The 24,464-nt window shown below is 38.1% G+C and overlaps 1 protein-coding gene across 3 annotated transcripts in view; it reads right to left on the bottom strand.

Annotated features, from left to right (window-relative positions):
- Positions 1-23,962, bottom strand: part of lef1 (lymphoid enhancer-binding factor 1) — a 52,307-nt gene extending 28,345 nt beyond the window's left edge. For 2 of the 3 annotated variants that reach the window (XM_048196284.1, XM_048196285.1), the window contains exons 1-3: positions 23,208-23,961; positions 21,531-21,597; positions 20,627-20,754 (exon numbers count right to left, since the gene is read on the bottom strand). In XM_048196284.1, the coding sequence (XP_048052241.1) occupies positions 20,627-20,754; positions 21,531-21,597; positions 23,208-23,414 (402 nt within the window). In that variant the 5' untranslated portion in view covers positions 23,415-23,961. Of the gene's footprint in view, positions 1-20,626; positions 20,755-21,530; positions 21,598-23,207 lie in introns of all 3 variants that reach the window. The other variant, XM_048196286.1, reaches the window with a different exon arrangement.
- Between the last annotated feature and the right edge of the window lie 502 nt (positions 23,963-24,464).

Raw genomic sequence — 24,464 nt, 5'->3', positions numbered from 1 at the left:
TAATAAAGGCCTTCTGAAGTAAAGCGATGGGTTTTTGTAAGAAAAATATCCATATTTAAATCTTTATTAAACTAAAATAACTAGCAGACGGCCTACACAAATCGATTTACGCTAAAAGACTAACCTCTGACCTGACGCATGACGCAATGACGGATGCGGAAGCACAGAGGAGAGAGCAAAACAAAACACCGGTCATTAATTTGAAGTCTAAAATGAGAATTTTTAAAGAAAAATATTGTAGGATTTTGATATAAGAGAAGAGGAGCTTGAGTTTGTTGACCAGCCCTATTTGTTTGAACCATGAGAGGTGTCTAAGCTGACGCTACTCCGCTACTCAGAAGTTACTCTTTTGGCACACGTTTTTGCATAGGTTGTCTGCCAGAAGCTAGTTAATTCACTTTATAAGGTTTTATATATGGATATCTTTCTTACAAAACCCATCGCTTCACTTCAAAAGGCCTTTATTAACCCCCTGGAGCCACATGGATTAGTTTTATGATGGATGGATGCACTTTTTTGGACTTCAAAATTAGGAGCGCCATTCACTACCATTATAAAGCTTGGAAGAGGCAGGATATTTTTTAATATAACTCCGATTGTGTCCGTCTGAAAGAATTTTTGGGTGAACTATCCCTTTAACAAAGATGAATAAATACTGTAACAAATGTATTGCTCATTGTTAGTTCACGTTAGGTAATACATTAACTAATGTTAAATAAAAAATAAAAGTTTAACTAAATTACACTTAATAATTCAGTCCATGATGTGATTTAAATACAGGATCAACTGATGGTCAGAGGTCATGGCTAATCTGGCAGACTACCTTAAGGAAACCTTATCCCTGACTCACCCTCATTACTAAAATGTGACTGGGGGGCAGTAGCTACTGTGAAAGGCCCTCACTGGAAGACTGCACGATAGCATCCTTACCCCCTCTTCATTTTACGCCTCTCAGCTCTTATTGGCTTTTCCTCTGGGAGAGAGATAAGAGGCAGGCATATTTTTCATTTAAGCCTCAAGTCTCTGTCTCCAAGTAAAAGGAGAAAAAGTGATAGCAAGGAGTGGAGGAAGAACTTAAAACAGTCCGAGTCCACACAAGCATCATACAAAAGGCACCACGACTCTCCAATACGTCAATACGGGGGTCCTCGACTAACGACAGCCATGAAAAGTGGGAGTTGGCACTTTGCGTTCCACCTTATTTGATCAGGGCCTCTTTTTATGTCCTCTCAGTCTCAGCTGTCAGAGCCCATTTCTCTCAACTTCTTAATAAACTGCCATTTCAGAGCCTTGCATGAAGCTAAAATTCCAGCAGGGAACCTCAAGACTGCAGTGCCAATTCGTAGGGGCCTGGAGGCACAACCTTGAAAAAATGTTCACTCTGACAAAAAAGAGAAATGAAACCAAAAATGTGGTTGCCTTTAATAAACGAAGGCAGGGTTTGGTTCTTTCAGATTTCTGTGGTCTTAAATAAAAGTCACGCAGGGTGATTCACCGCCACTCAAGGCCATTCAAATCCTTCCAGGTGGTTTGAGATCACAGGCTGCGCCACCCAGTTCCCAACCCGGCTCAATGGCGTATTAAACTAAAAACTCTTTCGCCCAACCCGACCAGGAAGTGGCCGGACACCCCGACTGCCCACAGGAACCCGGGTCAGATGGTGCCATGGCGATTTATCCCCAAGGATCTCTCAGGGGCCAGATTTTTCACAGGCCAGGGCGGCAGGATATAGCACGGACGCACCTCCCCCCGTTCTCTCTTTTATTATGAAGAAAAATAATAGGCTTAGGTTTTTCTATTCATATTTGCAGAGAGGCGGTGCCGATTGAAAAGAAGCATGTCCATTTAGGATTTTATAAGCAGGTCTGGCCAAGCCTGCCTCTAGAGCCCCTCAGATGTGGTTTAAAAGAAATTTCATTGTGCAGAACTCAAGCTGGCTGAGGGCCTGCAGAAAATCCAGAGGAAAGAGGGAAAAGCAAGAGTGCGGGAAATGGCAAAATTGGGCGCAATGAGTTGGGAGACAAAATGGACACTGTTCAGTTCAACAGCCTCTCCAAAAAAGCACCGCTACTTCAACCAATCAGCACTAAATGCTGAAAGCTAATGAAAATGTCTAGATGATAACCCCTTTTCTGTCTTTCACAGCAGGTTGAGGTTTACCATCCAGATATGGCTTTCCTAACCCAAAACCAGCTCTCTAAGCCAAACACCCTCTGCTCTCCTTCCCAAAACCTACCCACGCTCATTGAAAAAAACGTGCCTGTGGTGACATTTCTGGGCTTCTTGCATGTTTCCCAACACTTTCAAAGTGAAATGTCCATTGAGTAGCGCTAAAAGCACGTCAACTTTGAATCTTTGAACTTTGAATCTGGCAACTCTTTATTATTATGTTGGTTGTTGTACGTATCGCGGCAGTTCAGAAAGGAAATGTCTGGCGATTTGCCCTAAAAGGTTAATGCTCTATCACGTTTTAAAATAACGCACCACCAACACTAATCCTGACCCTAAACTGAACCAAAAGCAAACGTGAGATAAAACATTTGCTGAAGCAACCATGCTATTTTAGCTGCTTCTACAAGACTTTGAACTCGTTTATCGTAACTCCCGTTTCATGGGATTCATATCCTATCGCTTTGCATTGCAAGTTCAATACTGTACCAGGTGAGTTACAGAGCAAGTTCACTACATCAGAAAAGCCATACATAAGGAGCTGGTTATGTGATGCAAATGTCTAAATCAGAGCTGTCGATTTAACACGTTAACTAGCTAAATTAATTACAGTGAAAAATAACGTGTTAAAATTATTAACGCATCGCCCTTCCCCTGACCTATGTAGGTCATCTGACTTTTCGTACAGTTGATTGATGACGAATATGAAGCAGGGCAGCAACTTACTGCATGATGAAGCCTATAGAATGATCCTAAAATTCAACATTGATTTTATACAACAGTTCAATAAATCAGAAGTTAATATTATATTATATTATATTATATTATATTATATTATATTATATTATATTATATTATATTATATTATATTATATTATATTATATTATATTATATTATATTATATTATATTATATTATATTATATTATATATTATATTATATTATATTATATTATATTATATTATATTATATTATATGCGTTATATTTTAGACATGATATTGTCTGCTTTTGCTCAGTTTTGCCAATGAAAATATTACCTATAAAGCCAGAGCAGAACGGTTGTGCATCTCCGAGCAACACACAGCGGTTTCGTTTCGTTTCTGAATGAATCCGTGTTTTAAGTGAATCAATCGGGTTAATCAGTGATTCAATGGCCCATTGATAAAGAGCACCATTTACTTCATTCCTGAATTAATCAGCTGTTTGAACGAATCGAATGAATGAATGACTTAATGGCTCACTCATTAAGACATTTACCACCACCTACTGGCAGTTTTAGATTCATTTTTAGAGTATCATTTTCATATATTTCCATATTAATAATGAAAAAAAAAAACATTAAAGGGATAGTTTACTCAAAAAAATGAAAATTGTGTCACCATTTACTCAGCCTCATGTAGAATCAATTAAATATTTCTTTCAAAAGCTCCTTTTTGTCATTTCTTTTTGATGCTTTTCTCATTTAACACAATAATGACTTTAAATGATCTTTTGGGGGTAATTTCTCAGCCAAATTTAACGTGCGATTAAATTGTGATTCATTAGATTAATAGTCGCCACATCGTGTAATTAATTAGATTAAAAAATTTAAATCGCTTGACAGCCCTAGTCTAAATAGATTAGTTTACAAATCATGCACTATGGTAAAAGTGTTCTGATGTCTTAAAGTATTGTGCAAGAAACTATGCAAAAATAAGGCTTTATTAATTGCTAATCTGTCTCTAACCATAATTAGTGTTCAAAGTAATATAAAAATTGTTTGTGTTTTACTGCCACTAGTGTTCATTCATTTCAGCTGGAAACTGCTGATATATATTTAGTATGTGCAGGTATGTTTTTGTAGTTTTTTCAAAAACTAAGGTAGACTAGAGGCACATTTTTCCAATCATCCTATGTTGCCCAAAACATTGTCAGTGTTACCAACAAGCGTTTTCTTCGCACCACCAGCCCTTTGTCCTCCACTCAATTATCTCATTTCCGTGGTGTTGGGAGGAGGGCGGTGGGTTATAATAATCGCTTCCCTCTACTGTAATTTATATGCAATGAGGACTCCTCATGCCCGCGGCTACAATAAAGCTGCTGTGTGAAAGAGCGCAAGGTGTTTTGCAAACATTCGGGAGTTGACAACATAAGTGGTAACGACAGATTGCCATACAGCTACAAATCTAGGTGAAATCCCTCTATACTGTGTTTACCTACGAGAGAAATGCCTACACATGAATAAAGGGAAATTAAAGAGTGAAGAGTGAATGCATGCATAGGTAGGTTCAAACAAGCCATATATTAGGTTGTTCATATACTACACACTAAGCATTTGCAGCAAAATGACAACCACCACATAAATATATTTCAATTAATCCATAATTTTTTTAAAGCAATAGTAGTGTTTGTCAGACGAATGAGATGAAACTATCTTCTGTGGTAAATTGACACTGACACAAAGGTCATTTAGATTTAACCCTGTAAATTAATTTAATGCACTGTATTAGAAAATCTAAATAAACAAACAAAAAACTAAAAATTGTTGTGAAAAAAAGTGACTTGCTTTAGGTTTGTGACTACCGAAACATTTGACAAAACACAGTCAAGTCCTGAATAGAAACACACCCTTGTACTACCAGCCAAAACAGTTCTTGCCCACAAACACACACACACACACCCCAGGTGTTCATACTCACATCCCATTAGTAGGAATGCATGACCTTTAAATAACAAAGATAAACACACACACACAGTGCCCACTCAATTCGATATATTGGCCCCTTTAAAGCCCCAGTAAGTGAGCAACCCCAGTACTGAGGCACCCAAAATAAAGAGAGGCCCCTAGTCTAGAGCGGTGGGTTATAAATGGAATGTGATATTGGCAGGATGGCCTGTTGGCTCTGGGGCTTAATGTAACCAAACCCAATTAATGAAGCGCTCTCATGGCACATGCCACATGCCCAAGGTAGCGATACAAACAAGAGGAGGAAGCGAAGGGTGGATGGAAAGCAAGAGAGGTAGAGGAGAGGGGAACGAATGGAGGAAAGCCTGCCCTAAAGGCTTTAAAAGAAAGAGAGTGAGCAAGAGAATAAGCAAAAGACAGACTTTATTTTAATCATTCTCAGGAACAAGTCTATTTTGAACACTGGTGTTGGAACCTGGACGTTACACCCACAAAAAAAAAAAAAAAAAAAAAAATAGTATATTTAAATAAATATGTTTTACATTTTATCAGGTGGTTTGTACAGAAAAATTAAATAAATAATTAAATAAATAAACAAAATAATAAGAAAACATTTAATATCCTTTGGGGTTTTAATAAAATAAAATAAAATAAAATAAAATAAAATAAAGGTAGGCTACTCTACAAAAATAATTAGTACCATAAAATAATTAATAATAATAATAATAATAATAATAATAAATAACATTTATTTAGCTAGTTTAAGTTCAAAGCATGGCATTCAGAATTGTGACAGCAGTGCACCAGCTGTCATCTGCAATAGTCAAGCAGAGGAACAGAACATCAAACATCTCACCCATTAATGGCCCAGAAAACCACATCACCGGCATATGCAGCGCTGCATTCTGACAGATGTGAACCATAAAACAAACACAAATCTGATACATAAACGCTGGAACGGCGCCAACCTGAGGCGACGCAAGGACGAGGGATTTAAAGCTCACTGAGAATAAAATACAACATTTATCAAGACAATAAGGCAACAATAATAATGCTGCCTAACCAACAACAAAGGCTTAAGTGGAAAGTGAAAAGGGTTGAGCTGACAATTGACGACTGCTTATAACACATTTACAATAGTATTATATAGACATTGCTGATTGGTTGTGAGGTGACTTCGTCAGAGTTTTGAATTGTGTGGAGGTTATATAAGGGATTGGCAGAGTCCTCAACATCCTGCTACACGTTCACCTTGCGGCTTACGCAGGGCTCATTTTCACAGCAGGACCTGGTCACTTCAAAGCACCACCGAAAGGTCAAACATTCCACTGGAGTGGACTGGTCAGCAGGCAACACAGCATCCACTGACCAAACACACACACACACCATGTGCCATTAGCATGCATTCTGACACAACAGCCACACACATTAAACTTTAAAAACCTGCCTGACTTCTACATACCAAATGCACGCATTCGTGATCTTCACAATGTTGCGGAAAGCATGTGAATGAACACTTGTTTATTCCTTCCTTTCATACTGAGCCAGCTCTCACTCAGTTATTTATGGAAGGCTGATACTCCAACATAATCACACTGGCCAATCGCTGCTATGCAACACGCTAGTGTTACCTTTACAGACAATGAAAAGGAAACAGCTCAGCAGCAAAGCACAAATTAAAGGACTGCTAAATGTACAGTAGGCTCACCTTCTATTAAGGCTATTAACATTACAACCCAAAGTATTAGCGCACAACTTGTCCTGTAGCATTTGTGCTACAGACATGAATGATCCATCAAATCACACGGCTTGAGTAGAGGCACACTATTGTTTTTTCAAGCAATCAGAATTTTTTTGTTAATGGACCCTTTTCATGGTGTTCTCAGAAGCAGAAGTCATCATAGTTGGATAAACTTTTATACTGTTGAATCGGGGATGAGAGCAAATATTATTATTGTATTTACATGTGCTGTAAAAGCAAAAGAAAATCTGTGACTGCATTTCCACAACTTAAAAAAAACGTCTAATTTGCCGTCACTTCCTCAGCCGTTGTATTAGAAACAACCTTGCAGAAGCGTTTAGTTTTTTTGCCATTTACTGCCAAGATAATATAACACAAAGTATAGAGATATAAATGTGTATTCAGTTTTTAAAAAAGAAAATATTAAAAACTTTACAAGATTTGCAATTAACTGTGGAAACGCGTCATCACTGTCTGTAAAAAGGGTCCATAACGATAAAATGTCAGAAATCAACTAAACTAATGAAACAAAAATAAGTAAATTAAATTATTTATTTAAATATAATTTAAATACATACAATTTAAATAAAAAAATTACATTTACTTTATTTTATTCTTCATTTTATTAATATATATAAATAACTAATATTTAATTTATTTTAATTTAAATATTTTTAAAATTAAATATTTATTTATTTATTATTTATTTATATTCATATTTATTTTAATCAATACTAAATACATACATACAATAAATACATAGATATAATAAAAATAATATAAAATAGACATTAAAATAAATGTACTTTTAAATAAATAAATGAATAAATGAAAAAAGTCTTTTCTACAGAAATAATTGGTACCGCCAGTTTTGCCAAGCCCACGGTTTTCGGCTACTTTTACACTGTTGCCGCAGGTTGTTTTTCCATATCCACGGATTGAAGCAACCCCAAATAACATGATATTTAGCCCTGTAATGCAAATTTTACAAGGTGAACCCCACCAAAAATGCGGATTTTACCCCCCCCCCGAAACACGACTGGGCTAGTTTTGAGTAGCAATTGGACGGGCTTTGTTGTGAAAACCTGGCAACCCTGGGTACCACCACAATGTAAAGAGCAGAATCATTACCAATTTTTTTTTTTAATTAAACCATTTAAACTCCTCAATTGCTATGATAGTTTAACCACATGATAATAGCTCAATCAGCAAAAACAACCTGCGAGTTTTGCAACAAGCGCGCACCACTCAAATGTCTTTGTTTCCCTCAGAACGTAAAAAATCATTTTTTCTACTACAAGAATAAAGAAGGAAGCGGTGGAAGATATGTCAAGTTCTAGAATCATTTCTGAGCAGGCGTTTGAAGGAGTGGGATTTGCCTGGCATGTGCAGACGGTGTTTGCCAGCACATTCACACAGGTATACGGCACATAAATGGCTGCCACTCTGGATTTGGGAGGAACTTGCAGCGAGGAGAGAATGAGACCTGTGGGGGAGCTTGTGATGGAGGGCTGGAACAATCCGCTCCCTCGCTCTCCCTCGCTGCAGGGCTGGAGGCTCAGGTTAATGTTTGAGTGAAGCGGTGAGACTCTGCCGCACGTGTGTTTGTTGCCGTGTGAGTGCGTACACGTGCGAGCTCTCAAACCGTACCTGCAACATCAGAGGTACTGGGCTGTAGTGAATGGAGCTACTTCAGATGCCGGGTAGTGACCTAGTTTCACACTCTCAGCTACAAAGCCTGAGCTTTACGGCCCAGAGTTAGGGATTGAGATGAGAAGAAAAGAGGAAGCAGAGCAGGGGGAGGGTGGGAAAGAGACTGAAGTCTACACCGGTTGAAAGCAAATTAACATAGCAGAAGATGTGGATTTCTGCTCTGCACACATTATAAACGTTCAATAGTTGTAAAGAGCACACAAATTTTCTTTGGGCACTGCAACAGTCATGATATGACATCACGCTCTGTGACGTCTTTTTTAAAAACATAAATTCAACATATAACAATGTAAAAATATACAATCTACTCCCCTTTCCTGCAACACTGCAAACCTGCAGCTTTCTGTTAATTCAGTTAAGAGGTCACGCAATCACATATCTTCTATTGGACACACGTCTTCACGTGATATAAATTGCATGATCTTGCGTTTCCGGTTTCCAGAGTCCGCATGAGTATGAATGGAAGTCAATGGAAGGAAATGCACAGTGTAACTGCCCATTTAGGATACCCCCAAAAACAACCTACTGAAAACCTTCCCTAAACAAAGCTACTATATATCCCAAGCATACCGTTATATATTTAAAGGTAAACTTTTAGCATTTCCACAGCTAGCAACATCAATGTCATGGGTTTGATTGTCAGGGAATGCATGAAATGATAAAATCTTAATGAAATGTACAGTAAGAAGTGTCTGCCAAATGCATAGAAGTTCATGTCTATGAATCTGCATAAATAATGAATGAATTTGAGAAAACAATCAATACAGCTTGTTTCTTTAAATAAATGCGGTCTTCTGTATGTTTGGAAACAATTATTTTTCCAGTTACCTTTGCTGCTATTAGCTCTGCAGAAAATACGTACTCAACCTCTAATTGGGAATTGTGTGATTTTTCTTAAATACTTGTTTTAATAAACTATTATCATTATTGTTATTTTAAGTACACTCTAAAAAATGCTGGGTTAAAAACAACCCAAGTTAGGTTGAAAATGGGCAAATCCAGCGATTGGGTTGTTTTGACCCAGCAGTTGGGTTAAATGTTTGCCCAACATGCTGGGTAGTTTTATTTAACCCAACTATTGTTTAAAAATTACAATGTGGCTGGCTTGAAATGAACCGAAAATTGGTTGGAAATTAAAAACAAGAGGCAACAAAAATAATCAAAAGGTGAACATTTATTGATAAGCAATTTAATAAACGTTTATTGTTTCATTATTAATCATTAAACTGATTAATAAATGTTGATTTATTAAACATGTTAATAAAGGTTAACTTCCAACATACTTTGGGTTCATTTCAAACAGTCATTTTTAAACAACAGTTGAGTTAAATAAAACTACCCAGCAGGTTGGGCAAACATTTAACCCAACCGCTGGGTTAAAACAATCCAAATGCTGGGTTTGTCCATTTTCAACCCAACTCGGGTTGTTTTTAACCCAGCATTTTTTTAGAGTGCACATTCGACTGTAAAACAGTATTATATTACGGTCATAATTTCAAGTTAAACTGAACTTTTATTTTGGCGGGTTGTAGTGAAGACCTTTGAGTTTCTGTGTGTATCTCACAATAGTTTTATCAAATTAAATGTTGAAATGTTTGTGAACTCTCAGAGCAGCTCTGGAGATGAAGTTAATGTGGAGTGTACAGACGTTCTTTGGATTTATCCAGTTTTCACCAATTCCCACATCATTCCGCATAAAGTACAGTAAGTAACAATAAAATTGTCACATACAGTAAATTCCATTTTTATGATTCTGCAATTCCATCCGCATTTTTGGCATCACAGAAATCATAGGGCATATGAAATCATCACTCTGGTCAATAAATGTAACTGAGGTCCTTCCTTTATTGTAAGATGTTTTATCATCCCCCAGACAAAAATGAAGCCTTATCACTAAGAAAAATAATAGCACACCTGTCCTCAACAAGCTACATGATTGGATGTATTCTTACAAACAAGAAAACACAATTAGTCTTTTCCTCAATTCAATTCTCTTATTATTTTGCTTTCGTTACTTGTGCAGTTCTCCGTCGCAGAGAGAAAATGTGATATTTCTCATAGACCGCAAGAAATCAAAACCTGTTCTGTCAGATTCAAGACTGAATACATCTCAATAAGACCGAGGGATCAATTGTAACAACCCCACATCTTCACTCTTTTATCACGTAAAGCTTTTGTCGCACTGTTTTGCTTGTAGGTAGGACAATACCGCATTACGCACAAACCTCTCATATAAATGTGGCCTCCCCACATTGTTAGGGAATTAGCTAGTTAACCTCAACACAACTGCTTTTCAATTTAGCATCAGCCAGTGAAAACCCTCAGTCTGAGAGGGGGCGCACACACACACACACACACACACACACACACACACGCACTCGCACTATAATCCCCGGAGAACAAATGACTTCTCTCAACCCACGCATGACTAGGGAGCACTTCAACAAGCTCTTGAAAGTCGGCTCACACGCAGGACGGGCACCTCCCCCGGTTCGATACTTTTGAAGGAGTACTTTTGTGACTATTGTCCAGACTAAAGCAAACAAAACATCGGCTGTGTGCAAACAAGGCGAGACGCGGTGGTGGAGTATGCAAACGTGCGTGAGATCTTTGTGTTCTTGACATTAAATAGGAGATAATGGGATGAGAGAGGGAACAGGTCCAAGATTTGGTCTAACTAAAAGAAAACTGGCTCGCAGAAAACTGGATTCAGAAAATCAGGCCAACCCTGTGTCTGCAAATGGTTGGGGTTTTATTCTTGTGCATCGTTCATTAAATGACAGATTGAAAAACAGAAGTGTAAATAAAGGCGTCATGTGCTACAACAGTCAAATTTCCATGAAGTTTTCAATTAATGTTCAATCGCAAAATGAGCTCATAATAACATCACGTCATGGGCGTGTAGATACAGAGCGAGCTGAGAAACCATCAGTCAGTAATTCTAATGCAGATTATCTTCAAAATAGCTCCAATAATTACAACCTAAATCTATAATGCATTGCATAAGCAGCATGTGCACCACTTTCCATGGATGTATGCCATCTGAGATACATAAATATTTATCAAAGACCAGGTATAAATATCATTGTATGCCAGGCAAACCTACCTACAGTATTCTGCTGGAATATGAATAATACCATTATGGATGGACCGTTCCAAAACATACAAAATACTGAAAACTTCTCAATGTACAACACAAATCACGGCCAATCGGAACATATTTAAATGAATTTGACATTTGTGGCTTTTATTCCATGTGTGTTAGCTAGTTTACTTTTAAAAGTAAAATAAACGTCAAGTAAATGTGCATTTACAGTGTTCCTCTTCTGTTAAAACATGAAAAATACTGATGACTCATCTTACACTCAGGGGCGTAGACAAATTTTTCTCAAATGAAATGCTCTCAAAAATGAGAAATACCACCTTTCTGTAATGCAACAGACTAGCAACAGCAAGTAGCAACTCATGACTATTATGCAATGAAAATATGCTTTTTTGTCCACTAGAAATTTGTGGAAAACACTTTTTCATTTTTTTACTTATTAAACATCTTACCAATGTTGTGTGCGTCAACAATATGGCGTGTAGCTCTAAGGTCTATTCTCAACAGAACTGAAACTGACAACATCAATGAGATATTTTAATGCATTTGTGTTTATATAAAATGCTTACATGCTCGATCATTTGAAATAGAGCTTCAAAACTTCGATATTTCAGGCCATCTCCAAATCTCGGTAACTTACTGATCGCTTCCAGCAATCTTTATGATTTTACACACAGCTAGTCCACGACGTACACTACAAAATTTCACACCTGCTAAGTGTACATTTTAGAATAATAGTGTAATAAAAACTATGAAATAACACTTCTGGACTGACAATTTTTTTAAATTAAAATCTTTTATTTTAATTTTTAATACAAGTAACTATCAAGATTTCCATTTAATGGGTTAGTTCACCCAAAAATGAAAATTTTGATGAAATCCAAAAGTTTCTGATCCACCATAGAAAGCAATGCAATCACCACTTTCAAGCTCCAGAAAGGTAGTAAAGACATCATTAAAATAATCCATGTGAACACAGTGGTTCAACCTTAATTTTATTAAGCGACGAACAATTTTATGAAACAAAACAAAAATAACGACTTTATTCAACAATCTCTTCTCTTCCCAGTCAGTCTCCTACGCTGTTGACGTAGTGAACACAGTGCAGCGCTTCCGGGTTCAACATCAAAACGACGGATCAGTATCTTTCTGGGCCTTGAAAGTGGTAATTGCATTGCTTTCTATGGAGGTGTCAGAGAGCTCTCAGATTCAAAAATATCTTAATTTGTGTTCCAAAGATGAGCGAAGGTCTTACGGGTGTGGAATGACATGAGGGTGAGTAATTAATGACAGAATTTTCATTTTTGGGTGAACTAACCCTTTAAAATGAAAGTCTACATTAGGCCCAATAACTGGTCACCATTTCACTATTTTTAAAACCCTTTTGCCTTCCCTGCATTATTTTAAATGGTGCGAGTTCCATGTAGTCTCAATCAATCGTCATAAAATCCACACGCATTATAATTACAAAAGATTCTAAATTTAAAATATTGTTTTAGATAAAGTACAGCATGTCACACACATCACAGGTTCTTAACTTCCCAAAAGTATTTTACATCAACAAGACATGTGTCTACAAAACTCATTTCAAACATTTAAGTATAAGACTTCAGATCAAAAGGTTTTTAAGATCTTGAGAAACACAAAGTCAAGTTTGTCCAGAATTTCGACGGTAGTGTTCGCAGGCCTAACCATCAGTATAGTGTAGTCTCAAACCAAGATGTAAATCTAATTTTATTATTACCTATGCATATCCTTTGGGAGGCACAGATGCTGTTAATAACCACTGCAGCGGTTGCAAGAAGTTGGTGCGAGGTGCACAAAGGCAATGATGAACAAACGCAGTCTTGCGGAGTATTTTTATAGGTTTCATCATCCAGCATCAAACAACTGAGGAAAGTAAACAAAGTGCTACTCATCTCAGGTCTCATATCCACAACCAGAGAAACAGAGAGCATATCATACAACAAAATAGGGGGTGTATAATAGCAGATGTCCTAAAAAAAAGTGTGTATTTGAACATGCAGTCTCATATAAGGGGCTCTATATATTTTTCAAGGGCCCTTCAGCAATAAATGAACACTCCACATGGGCTCAAATCAATTAGCGATAGGAAAAAAAACATCACAATGCAGGTCTGTTGAGATCAGTAACAGTAATGCAGAAGGCCAGATTCAGAGATGAAAGATCAGATCAAAGGAGCAGAGCAGTCAATTTGTCTGATGAACCTTATTAACAATAGGCTGAGATGAGGGGGCACTGGTAATGGTTACGGTTTATGTAGTTTGTGTAAACCGTGATCGAGGCATGAACATGAGCACATAAACATGGGAGAAAACAAAACAAGAATGGAGTAGTATATAAATATATATTATAGTTATAGTTTATGTATTTGGAAGAAGTCTGTTTGCCAAGGCTGCATTTATTTGATCAAAAATACAGTAAAAACATAAATATTACAAAATGAAAATATTATAATTTAAAATATATTTTTTAATTTTAATATATTTTAAAATGTAATTTATTCCTGTGATGCAAAGCTGAATTTTTAGCATCATTACGCCAGTCTTCAAAGTCACATGATCCTTCAGAAATCATTCTAATATGATTTGCTGCTCAAGAAACATTTCTTATTATTATTATCAATGTTGAAACAGTTGTGTTGCTTCATATTTTGTGGAAATCGTGATACATTTTTTCAAGATTCTTTGATGAATAGAAAGTTCAAAAGAACAGCATTTATTTGAAATAGAAATATTTTGTAACATTATAAATGTATTTACTGTCACTTTTGATCAATTTAATGCATCCTTGCTGAATGAAAATAATTCCTTTAAAAATATATATATATATATAAAAATAACTTTTAAAATAATATTTGTAAATTATTCAATTTTTATACAAAAATTGTTTACATAAAAATAAGCATTTTTATATATTTTAATGTTTTTAATATAAGTTAATTATAAACATACAGTACATATTTAGAAATAAATTTCAGAAATTGTGTACATATCTCATTTGCCATTATTAAATCAATCATGTAATGTACACTTTAAAAAAAAAAAAAAAAAAAAAAAAAGAGTCAGTTTTTCTACTACAAAATGTCACATTGTAATTCAATGCGTTACTTGCCATTTCTTTGCAATTGTTTAAAAATTTACAAGCAATTTCTGAGTGAAAGTTGTTTTAGTGTAGCCTATACATTGCCATCACAGTTGGGCTACAGACCACCCTCCTCTATGGGCCACAGAAAATGTGTTTATGTCGCCATCATCATCTTAAGTAAGTGTATTTTGCACAAATTGGACACCTCTAGGGGCAAGATAGTTTCCCTGTTTCAGTCTAATGTGGGAAAGCCTTGAGGTTGGGGGCGGGTGTGTTGGGGTTTCGGAGGGGGCAGAACCGGGCACACGCTCCACTACAATAGCCGAGCCTCGTTAGCTCCGTAGCAATCCCACCGCCTACGCCACACCAAAACATCGCCGACATAAATATGGGGACATCTGCAAGGGTAATCACTGCATTGTGCTCCCATTTTCTGCTCTGCTGGACGGCAACAGGGCAGCCTGCTTTTCAACACCTCTCCCCTCCCTCCCTCCCTCCCTCCACTGGCCCTCCCTCCACTGGCCCTCCCTTCCCCAGCCTGGGCTCCGTTTCTGGGGTCAGAGTCCCTCAGGTAACAAAACCCCCTGAGACTTGTGCTGAATTACAAGTAATTACTCCCACAATCTGATTGATTTTGGCCCGAATAGGGCAAAAGGACACCTTTAACTTCCTGCCGCCCTCCTTCAGTGCATCTTTGTCACTTTTTTTTTTTAGTTCGCCTTGCTCCCCCCCAATCCTCATCCATTTCTATGCACAACAACCCCCTCTAATTCCCCTCACCATCGCTCGCTCACCCTCCCCTTCCCTCCCTCTCTCTCTCTCTCTCTCTCCAGCGCTCACGAAACGAAGCCAAGACTCTTCATCTAGTAGGAGGCAGAAGGCTTTGAAGAGATCAAAGCCAAGGCCGCGAGCAGTTGTGCGCCCTGGGAATACGCCGCAGCTCTCTGCTCCACAGCCCCCTTTTTCCAGCGTCATGTCGGATTGCAGCTGGATTGCATTTCGCCAGTTTTCTTAATGCTCTCGGTTTTGACTTTGACATCACTGATCCCCCCAACACACACACACACACACCTTCAACACAAACGAGAGAGAAGGGAAGACAGAAAAAGACAAAAACAAGGGAGCGAAGGAGAGAAATCAAAGAGAGCGAAGTTAAAACGAAAAAGCTGGAAAAGAAAGGAGTAAAAAAGGAGGAGAGGGAGCAAGAGAGATTGACAGGGTGATTTTTATTTTCACAACTCCATAATTGGCCAGTTCAAAGGCGGATGAAAAAAGGAAGCATTTGTTTTCAATTCTGCGGCAGATATGAAAGGAGCGACAAACTTTTATGAGTTTCCCAAAAATTAAAGACAGGCTCTTTTCACATTCAAAGAACAGGGTGTTTTTTATGGCCAAGACCACACAAAAAGAGCTGATAGCAAAGCCCTCCCCTCCCATCCACTGCAAACATGAGTTGACTGACTGACTATGAGATGCCGAAAGAGTCAGAGAAATCGGAGGCAAAGGGAGGGTTCGGTGTGCAACACAAAGAGAGGGAGTGAGTGCATGCAAGAAACTGGGGGGGGGGAGAGGCTTTATCTATACATCCATTAAACAGCCTTGCTAATAAAGCCTGGTGGCGAGCCATCTTTGTACTGTAATTCAGAGAAGCCCTTTACCAAACTCCTACACCAGGGAGCATGAATATTTCAGTGGCGTCTGATTCATGGAGCATGTGAAGCTCTTTTGCCCCCACATACACAAACAGCCTGACAAAAAAAAAATAATGAGCTTCAGAAAAATATGAAAAAAGTGGAACCTAGTGGCACAGAGCCTCTATTGATCAGTAAAAAGCAGTGCAAATGAAGTTCAGGGATGCGTGTACACAAACACAATGCGGTTTCAATCACTGTCACTGATGAATTTCTCTTGAGATGACGAAGGTTTGACGAGACGCTCAACTTGACTGTTTTGGCGTTTCCACGCAGCAAAATTAGCAATACTACACAATTTTCAACGGTTATACAACTAGCGTGATTTGATAGAAGAGGGTTTCTGACACGCATCGAACGTCACTTCTCAAACAAACAATTGTAAAATGAGAAAAACATGGGGATTTTAAGTCATTCGAGACTAAACGAGCTTCAAATGACACTGGGAATGAGAATACTACTAAATGAAGCAACAAACATTTAATGAAAAGGAGTAAAAAAAAAAAACTACTTAAATAAGAAGTGCAAAAGAAAAACAACCCAAAATGGGACAACAGCGTCAGCTACTATTGTCAAAATAAAGCAGGGTTTAAAGAGGCCGCTGGAGGTCACAGCCAGGCCTGGAGACATAACATGCAGGAAAAGTGATGACAACTGTGATGCGAAGACAAAACACAACGTTGCACTTCACTTGCACATGCCCTCAGGATCCTCTCAACAGGTGCTACCGCTGGATCGCAGAATAGCTGTGCATTAAAAAGTCAAGAAAAAAACACTCATGTGTTCAAGCCTGTTCAAAGCCTGCTCAAAAATGATAATGGATATAAACTAAAATGATAAGGATATAAACTTGGCATTCTATATTACAAAAATTGTTGATGAATTTTACATTCATGCATTTAGCAGATGGTTTAATCCAAAGCGACTTACAAAGAGGAACAAAACCAATGCCAATATGACAGCATTGCTTGAATACACACAAAAGCAATTTAATTTGGGTGTTCTGGACAAGAATTTCAGAGTTTGCAGTCTCCCCTACTATGAAGACATTACAATTAACGAATTTCAGTGGGTCACTTGACATTAATATTTCGGGGGTGGTGAAATGCCCCATGAGGGCAAACCATTGAAAAATCACCTAATAACACTGCCAGCCTTTTTTGCTTTGTACATCCGACACATGGATTCAATATGGCTGTGGTAACCGGCCGATGTAAACAGAGTATCAATGGCCCTCTGTTTCAAAACCCTGGGTCTGTACCAGTGCACTTCAAAGGGCCGTGGGCTGCTGAAATCTGCGAGGTCTAGGCCATGCTGGTGTTCAGACCTGCTCAGCAGATGATATGGCTACTTGTTTGCCCCTTATCACCCATGTGTGGGGGCGGTTCGCTTTACTTGCCTTCATCAAAGGATGACATGTTGTGTGTTTAAAGTATGTGCTAAGAGTGTTTAGGAAGGCATATGGGTGAGTTTAGAAGTTCAAAAGTGTTGATTATGACGTAAATAATAATGCAAATCCTGAAAACTATGAAGTGCAAGACATAAATAATGTTAAAAAAAACCCACACACAAGGGCTGCTGGGAACTGTAGTTTCTTCGAATGGTGTAGAAAGGAACAGAGTGAGAGTAGATGATCCAGCTGTGTGAAATCTCTTTAGGCAAAGCCAGGGTTTGGGGGGGTTTGTGATTCCACGGCATGTCCACACAGAGAGATCCGTCACATCCCACATCAAAGCAAGCCGAGTGTGAGTGTATATCTTGGGTCGGTTCTCCCCGAGCTCCACTGCCAGAGGCCAGTCAGGATGGGGGAGGAAAACAGCACAAGGACAGAAGTTGCTCCACCAGCAGCTCCAGCACATGTCCTACAGTAGCCGTACATACATATGGCGAGCAAGCTCCTCGTCAAAACAGCCTTTACGAGAACACAGCCTAGCTGAAAGGTAGAAGTCTTACTGCAACCAACAAATAATAAATTAACCTACTTTCCATGCACTTAATTGTTTTAAGATTTTCAAAATGTTAATTTGTATTTTTTTCTAAATTCACAAATGCTCTTCTCTGAGACTTTTGCACACCAAATGTGAATATTTGCCGCAAACATAACTTTGAAAGAATATGCTACTTGCAACGGTGCCCAATGACAAAGTTTGTATTCTTTGACGATTAAGTCAAATCTACTAATAACAACTTCACACCCAAATATACATAAGCTTTGAATCTGAAATCGCAGCTAAAACAAAAAAAACGCAGTATGCAAACCACTACACTGGAGTAAAATTTGGCTGATATTCAGCGACACCTATTATACATGGGAAAATATGGTTTTTGTTTAACTTCATAACCAAATATAAAAAAGCTTTGAATCTGAAATCGCAGCTAAAACCAAAAAAAAAAATGCAGTTTGCAAACCACTATACTGGAGTAAATTTGGTTGATAATCATCTCCACCTATACATGGAGAAATATGGTTTTTGTTCAACTTCACAACCAAACATACGTAAGTTTTGAATCCGAAATCACAGCTAAAAAAGAAAAATGTGGTAAACAAACCACTACACTGGAGTACATTTGGTTGATATTCAGCTCCACCTATTATACACGGGGAAATTTGATTTTCATTTCATTCATTTAGACAAAGGCATTAACTAACTTATGGATCAAAGGTCAAACATGTAACATCTCAAACACTTTTAGTGAGATGAAACTTTTAGCTCGAACTTTAAATAATCCAATTTAAGATGAAGTAACGAAAGAGAGGGGATGGAGAACAGATTAAACAATTCAATGAAATCCAGGACCCCATCACCCCATTCTTCTCTCCAACTGATTAAAAGGGCCCGAGATAAGCGGAACTACATGAAACGTCCCGGCGCGAGGGAAATCATTTCAAAAGGAGGAAATGCCTAGGTTGTCCTAATTCCCAATTCACTATTTCATACTAATGTTAAAATATTATAACTTCAAAGCTACAGGCACCAGAGACAATGCAGCCCCAGTGTTTACCTGGAAACATTATCTGCTGACCCCAAGTTAGTCATCTCAAAGGAACCCTGGATGCCATTTCCAGATGTCGTCTATCAGATTAGAGCAACATGTAGAGCTTTCATGGATCACTAAGCACCATGATGCCAATATCCACTACTGTTGGGGGGCTGGAGAACATTGTACTCGTACGGTTGACGTTTCACCAGGTAGCAACAACACACACACACACACACAAAAAATGCTGACCACCAGAAAATTGTCTGCTTCATGACTGGGTGGGAGTTCAGGCACTGGAATGTCATAGCCAATGGAAATCAATCCAAACTTCAGGGGAATGAAGGGGGGAGGAAGGAGGGGGAAAAAAGAAGATGCCTTTGATCTTGCTGAAAACCGATCCCAGACCTTGGAGATACTGTGTCCGAATATTTGAGCCACCGCAAAGGAGAGAAAGAGACAACAGACGGAGGAGCTTGAGGAAATGGATCTGGCATGATTGCGTTTTTATTGCACACAGAGTAAAAAAAGGAAATTCAGGTAAGTTGCAAATGGCTGCAGATTTCTGCAACAACTCTGCAAAATCATTGTCAAGTATGAGTGGAAAAAAATCTGCTATTATTTGTGGATTTTATTGTACCTCCCAAGCAAAAGGCTTTAAACCACAAAGGATGTGCGACTACCTTGCTGACCCAAAGACGTTTTTGTGTTTGCCAATAAACTGCTAAACCACATCTTGTTGTGTAACAATGTATATGCTTAAGTAATAAAAAAAATGCTTAAGGAGAACTAAACGATAAAAATGTTAACCAAGTCATAACTATTTATCCCAAATGCTTTGATCAATTACAGATCAATCTTCTGTTTGGCGACCGTCACCACAGCGGCGAGCAAAACCGAACCATAATCGCACAGCCGCAGACTGATAAAGGAGCTGAATTCAGAGCTGTGCAAACAATGGATGAGATGAGCTCAGCGGAGAAAGCCCTCTCTCTCATCGGGCTCACAGACTGCCTGCAGCGGCCGTCTCTTCCAGGCACCAGTCAACTGCCAAACAGGGAGTCTTAACCACACAAAAACTACCAAACAGGATTAGGGTGGACAGCTGCTAGCGTATCCACCATCTTTTTTTTTTTTTTTTTTTTTTATAAACCCCCTCCTTCCATCAGCGGTTGTTTTATAGAATAATCGAGAGGGTAAAGTTCTGTACATTTATCCATAAGAGTGCAAGTCCCAAAACAATAATGCAAATATTGCTGTTTTTTTTTTTTATCTGCAACGCTGAAAAGTATAGACAGTACGAGCAGATATGGATATGGGTCACAGCATTAGTCACAGACACGCCGCCAATCAGCAACTAACATCATAACCCCGAGCTGCGTGAGGGAAGATAAAATAAAGTTGTGAAAAATGTCACTGTTTGGACGGCGAGGGATCGGCACAGGAAAACACTCACCGTTCTGGGAATGGGAGGCGAGAGAGAGCCGTTGTTCATGTAGGGTTCATTGTTCATATTGGTCATCATGATGTATCCTGGGTAACTGGGGTACGGGTGGCCTTTACTGTACATGTCTTGGTGCTTGCCTGTTAAGAGAATAAAATTCAACTTGAATTAATAAGAGGCAAGATTTAAAATTTATTTTAAGTAATATTTTATGTGGTCCAGTCACTATTAAAAAAAAAAAAAAAAAAAAAAAAAAAAAAAAACTTTCAGTGCCAATTAACAATGAATCAAAATTTGTAAAAATGCATGAAATTCAAGCTAAACAGGAAACCAAGAAGTTCCTAACGGTATCTTAAAATGGGGCAGCCGTTTTGAGGCCACTGAAGTGTTTAGCTGAAAATTTGCATCCTAATTCGCAGCAAGCAGAGAACAAAGGGCAAAAGACAATCAAGTCACTTCACTGTGACCCCAGCGCCCTGCTCGGCGTAAAAAAGACCCGGGTGCAAACAGAGATCAAATGAACTCCGGGCAATCACAGCAACATGCTGCTCTTGACAATAGAGTCTCAGACGGTGTGTTTGGAGGCCAGCGTGTCACAGGAAGATGGGGCACTTCCCTGGCACGTGTCATTACGTGTCGACAACAAACACACTGTGGGCTGTGAAATTCCCTTCACAAAGCCAGCATGATCAATGAAAAGAATGAATACCAGCATATTTATTAAAAATAGCATCTTGTATTCATTCGAATTTTTAGATTCATTAGAATTTCTTTGCGAGTGTTTTTACATAACAGAATGAAAATGCCATGATTTTGTAAAAGCATGCTTTAAAAAAAAAAAAAAAAAAAAAAAAATTGCATCACTGAATCAAAGAATTAATAATACTACACAATTTTTTCCCCAAGCCAGACTTACCATCGTCCGGATGTTCCCTGTGCTTGTCGTGGTAAGAGTCTGGTGTTATTTGGGACTGTCTAGCTGCCTGTTCAAAAATGTAGGAGAGAGATATCAACAGCTTAATTTCTGATGTGCAACGTATTTCTGATGTGGAATTCAAGACTTTATCTGAAGTAAAACTGCTCAACCCTAAAACAAAAGCTGACAAAATAAGGCATGCTTTGATCATATTTTTAGCAGAAGGCATACATAAGGAAAAGATAACTTGAGTTTTTTGTACATTGATTAACTCAGTCATTTTCTCTCTGCTGTGGAGACTGACCACAAATGCGGTCGGTATCTTGAGGAAGGAAAAAGAAAGGCTTCGCTACTATTCTCGTTCACTCCGCATTATGAATCAGAAGTGCCGGGAAATAAACTCCATTTGGAGTTCAGCTCCCTCTGGGTGCCTTCCAGCGGAGTGAGGATCTGCACTGCTTTCCCAATTAACATTCAGCCCGTCAGTTTGTTCTTTCTCATGTCATGCTGTAACCCTTCATGCTGTTGATGCCAGGAGGAAATACATTTCATTAATAAAGCCAAGCATCTTATTATTCTTCAGTTCATTTTACTTGATGTACATGACCAAGTAATGGGAATTTAAAAAAGAAGAAAAAAAGAGAGAAACACAAAAATAAACTGAAACGAGATTACACCAGCATACTAATCTGACAGCTGCTTCACAAAATTCAGATGGATATACAGAGCCATTTTGTTTTATTTGGATAATTATTTACTATTTCCTTTGTGTGAAAATGCAATATGTAATTTGAACAAGGACAGGCAAATTCATTTGTCGCCATTATAAATGGGGCACACTGATTTTTAATACATATTAAAAATAAATATTAATAAAATAAACATTAAAAACAAATATCATATTTAAAAAATAAGCATAGTGCAGTTTTGTGGCTATTTGTAAAAGAGTATCACAAAAAAACAATCAGAGATATAATGAGCTGTTTCAGAAATATTAAAATATCTGCATATTGCACACTATTATCCGGCAGAATTTCCTGAATAAGTATTAATAATCACAAAAATTGCAATAACAACAACAATATTTACCATTGTTATAGTAGATGTAGCCTAGTAGTATTGCAATATTATATTTACAATATGTTTAATAACTGTTCAACAATTGTTGAATAAACTGAATAAATATCTCTTATTAAAATTTCAAATAAATCTGTTGAATAGATACTATTTTTTGTGATCAGTAAAAGGAAATATTGATCAAAAATGCCTTCTTTGAAAAAAAATGACAGTGGGTTAAAAAAATAAATATTGTTCATGATAGATTGAATGAATACTCTCATAAAAATCGAAGCAAATTTTAAAAAGCATTCATTTTCTTTGTGATCAATAAAGAAAATTATGATAATCGAGGCCCTTTTAGTGTTTTTTGTCTCGCTTAAATAAGGACTCTGTAGGTCAAAATAAGTTTGTTGACTTTAACACGTGTAGCACTACCATTTAAACCATTCACACACACTCACACACACACACACACACACACACACACTAACAGAACAGAGGTTAAAATATCAACATGACACTTAATGTTGAAAACAAATCCCAACTTCACAACAGCTGGACCCATGAAGTTTCACTGAGATTGTTCAGGACCTTCACGTGCGTTTGAGGTGTACTCACGTCGTGATTGTTACTGTTGGGACTGATTTCTGTCTCGTTGACCAGAGATGACTTGATCTCCGCTAAGTCTCCCTCCTCCTCGGAGTGGCTGATCTCCGCGAAGATCTGCTCCTTCTGCGGGTCTCCCTCGTCTTTGAACGGGATCATTTCATCGGTGGCGCAGAGCTCCGGGTCCCCGCCGCCTCCTCCACCTGACAACTGCGGCATTTCTCGGGTGATTGAAAGTCCTCCTCACCCTACAAACGCCCGGAAAGCGAACGCGTGCGACACAAACCCCCGTATACTTTCAGCTCGCGCACTCCAAACACGCGCGAGAGTGTTTGGTTAACTGCAGCAAGAGCGCGCGACCGGTGAAACACTCGAGAATCCAGAGGGGAAATGAAATGTAGCGGCGCTGAATGTTTTAAAAAGTTAAAGTACAGTTCCTTGGGTGTTTTTAAAAGCAAGAGTCAGAAGTTAAAGTTCAGATGAACGCAGGACAATTCTGACTGTTAAAAAAAAAACCCGACTCAAAAAAAAAAGTGCTGGAGTTCAGATGCTGTGTGTCATTCCCGTTTGGTTTCTTGGGTAAAAAGGTGTCCCTCTTCAGAAATGAGCTCAGCAGAGACTGAGAGTAATGTTGGGCTGGAGAGAGTGTAGTGCTGTACTCCTCCCCCTGATCTCTGACTGACTATAGAGATGAAAGGCAAGCCGCCGCTTTGATTGACACCTCACACACGCGTGCGCGCGCACACACGCGCACATACATTGACTTGACACTCCTGAGGAAAGTAAAGGGGGATTTTATACGTTTCATCCAACAAAAATGGACAGAGAGAGAGAAAAAATGTGTAGGTTCATGTTTCAGATTCATTTTGGAGCAGTTGGAAACGAAAACAGTGTCGTAACAACGTCAGTTTAACCAATTAGAAAGGAGCTTCTGGATCATACATAAGCGATATAAAATATTTAGGATTTACAGGAAACATCTGAAGTGATTTGTGAACATGTTAATGAATGTTAAATGACAGAATGGTTTCATGCGAATCAGCAGGCTCTTTTGTTTAATTCGATAATATCGAGACGAGCTTTTCATGTTTGAAACATTTTCCATACTTATATTAAACCCACAAAGATGCACAACATTGTATAGGCATCTTATGATTTTAAATATGTATTTATATTTTTGTTTCCACGTTTTATGTACCATGTTTGAATTGAAATGATTCAAATTAAATGTGTGGAATGGCTGATAACATAGGCTAATATATAATTATT

This window comes from Megalobrama amblycephala, linkage group LG7 (genome assembly GCF_018812025.1).
Source record: "Megalobrama amblycephala isolate DHTTF-2021 linkage group LG7, ASM1881202v1, whole genome shotgun sequence".
Classification (NCBI taxonomy): Eukaryota; Metazoa; Chordata; class Actinopteri; order Cypriniformes; family Xenocyprididae; genus Megalobrama; species Megalobrama amblycephala.
This window is presented reverse-complemented; position numbering and strand designations above follow the sequence as displayed.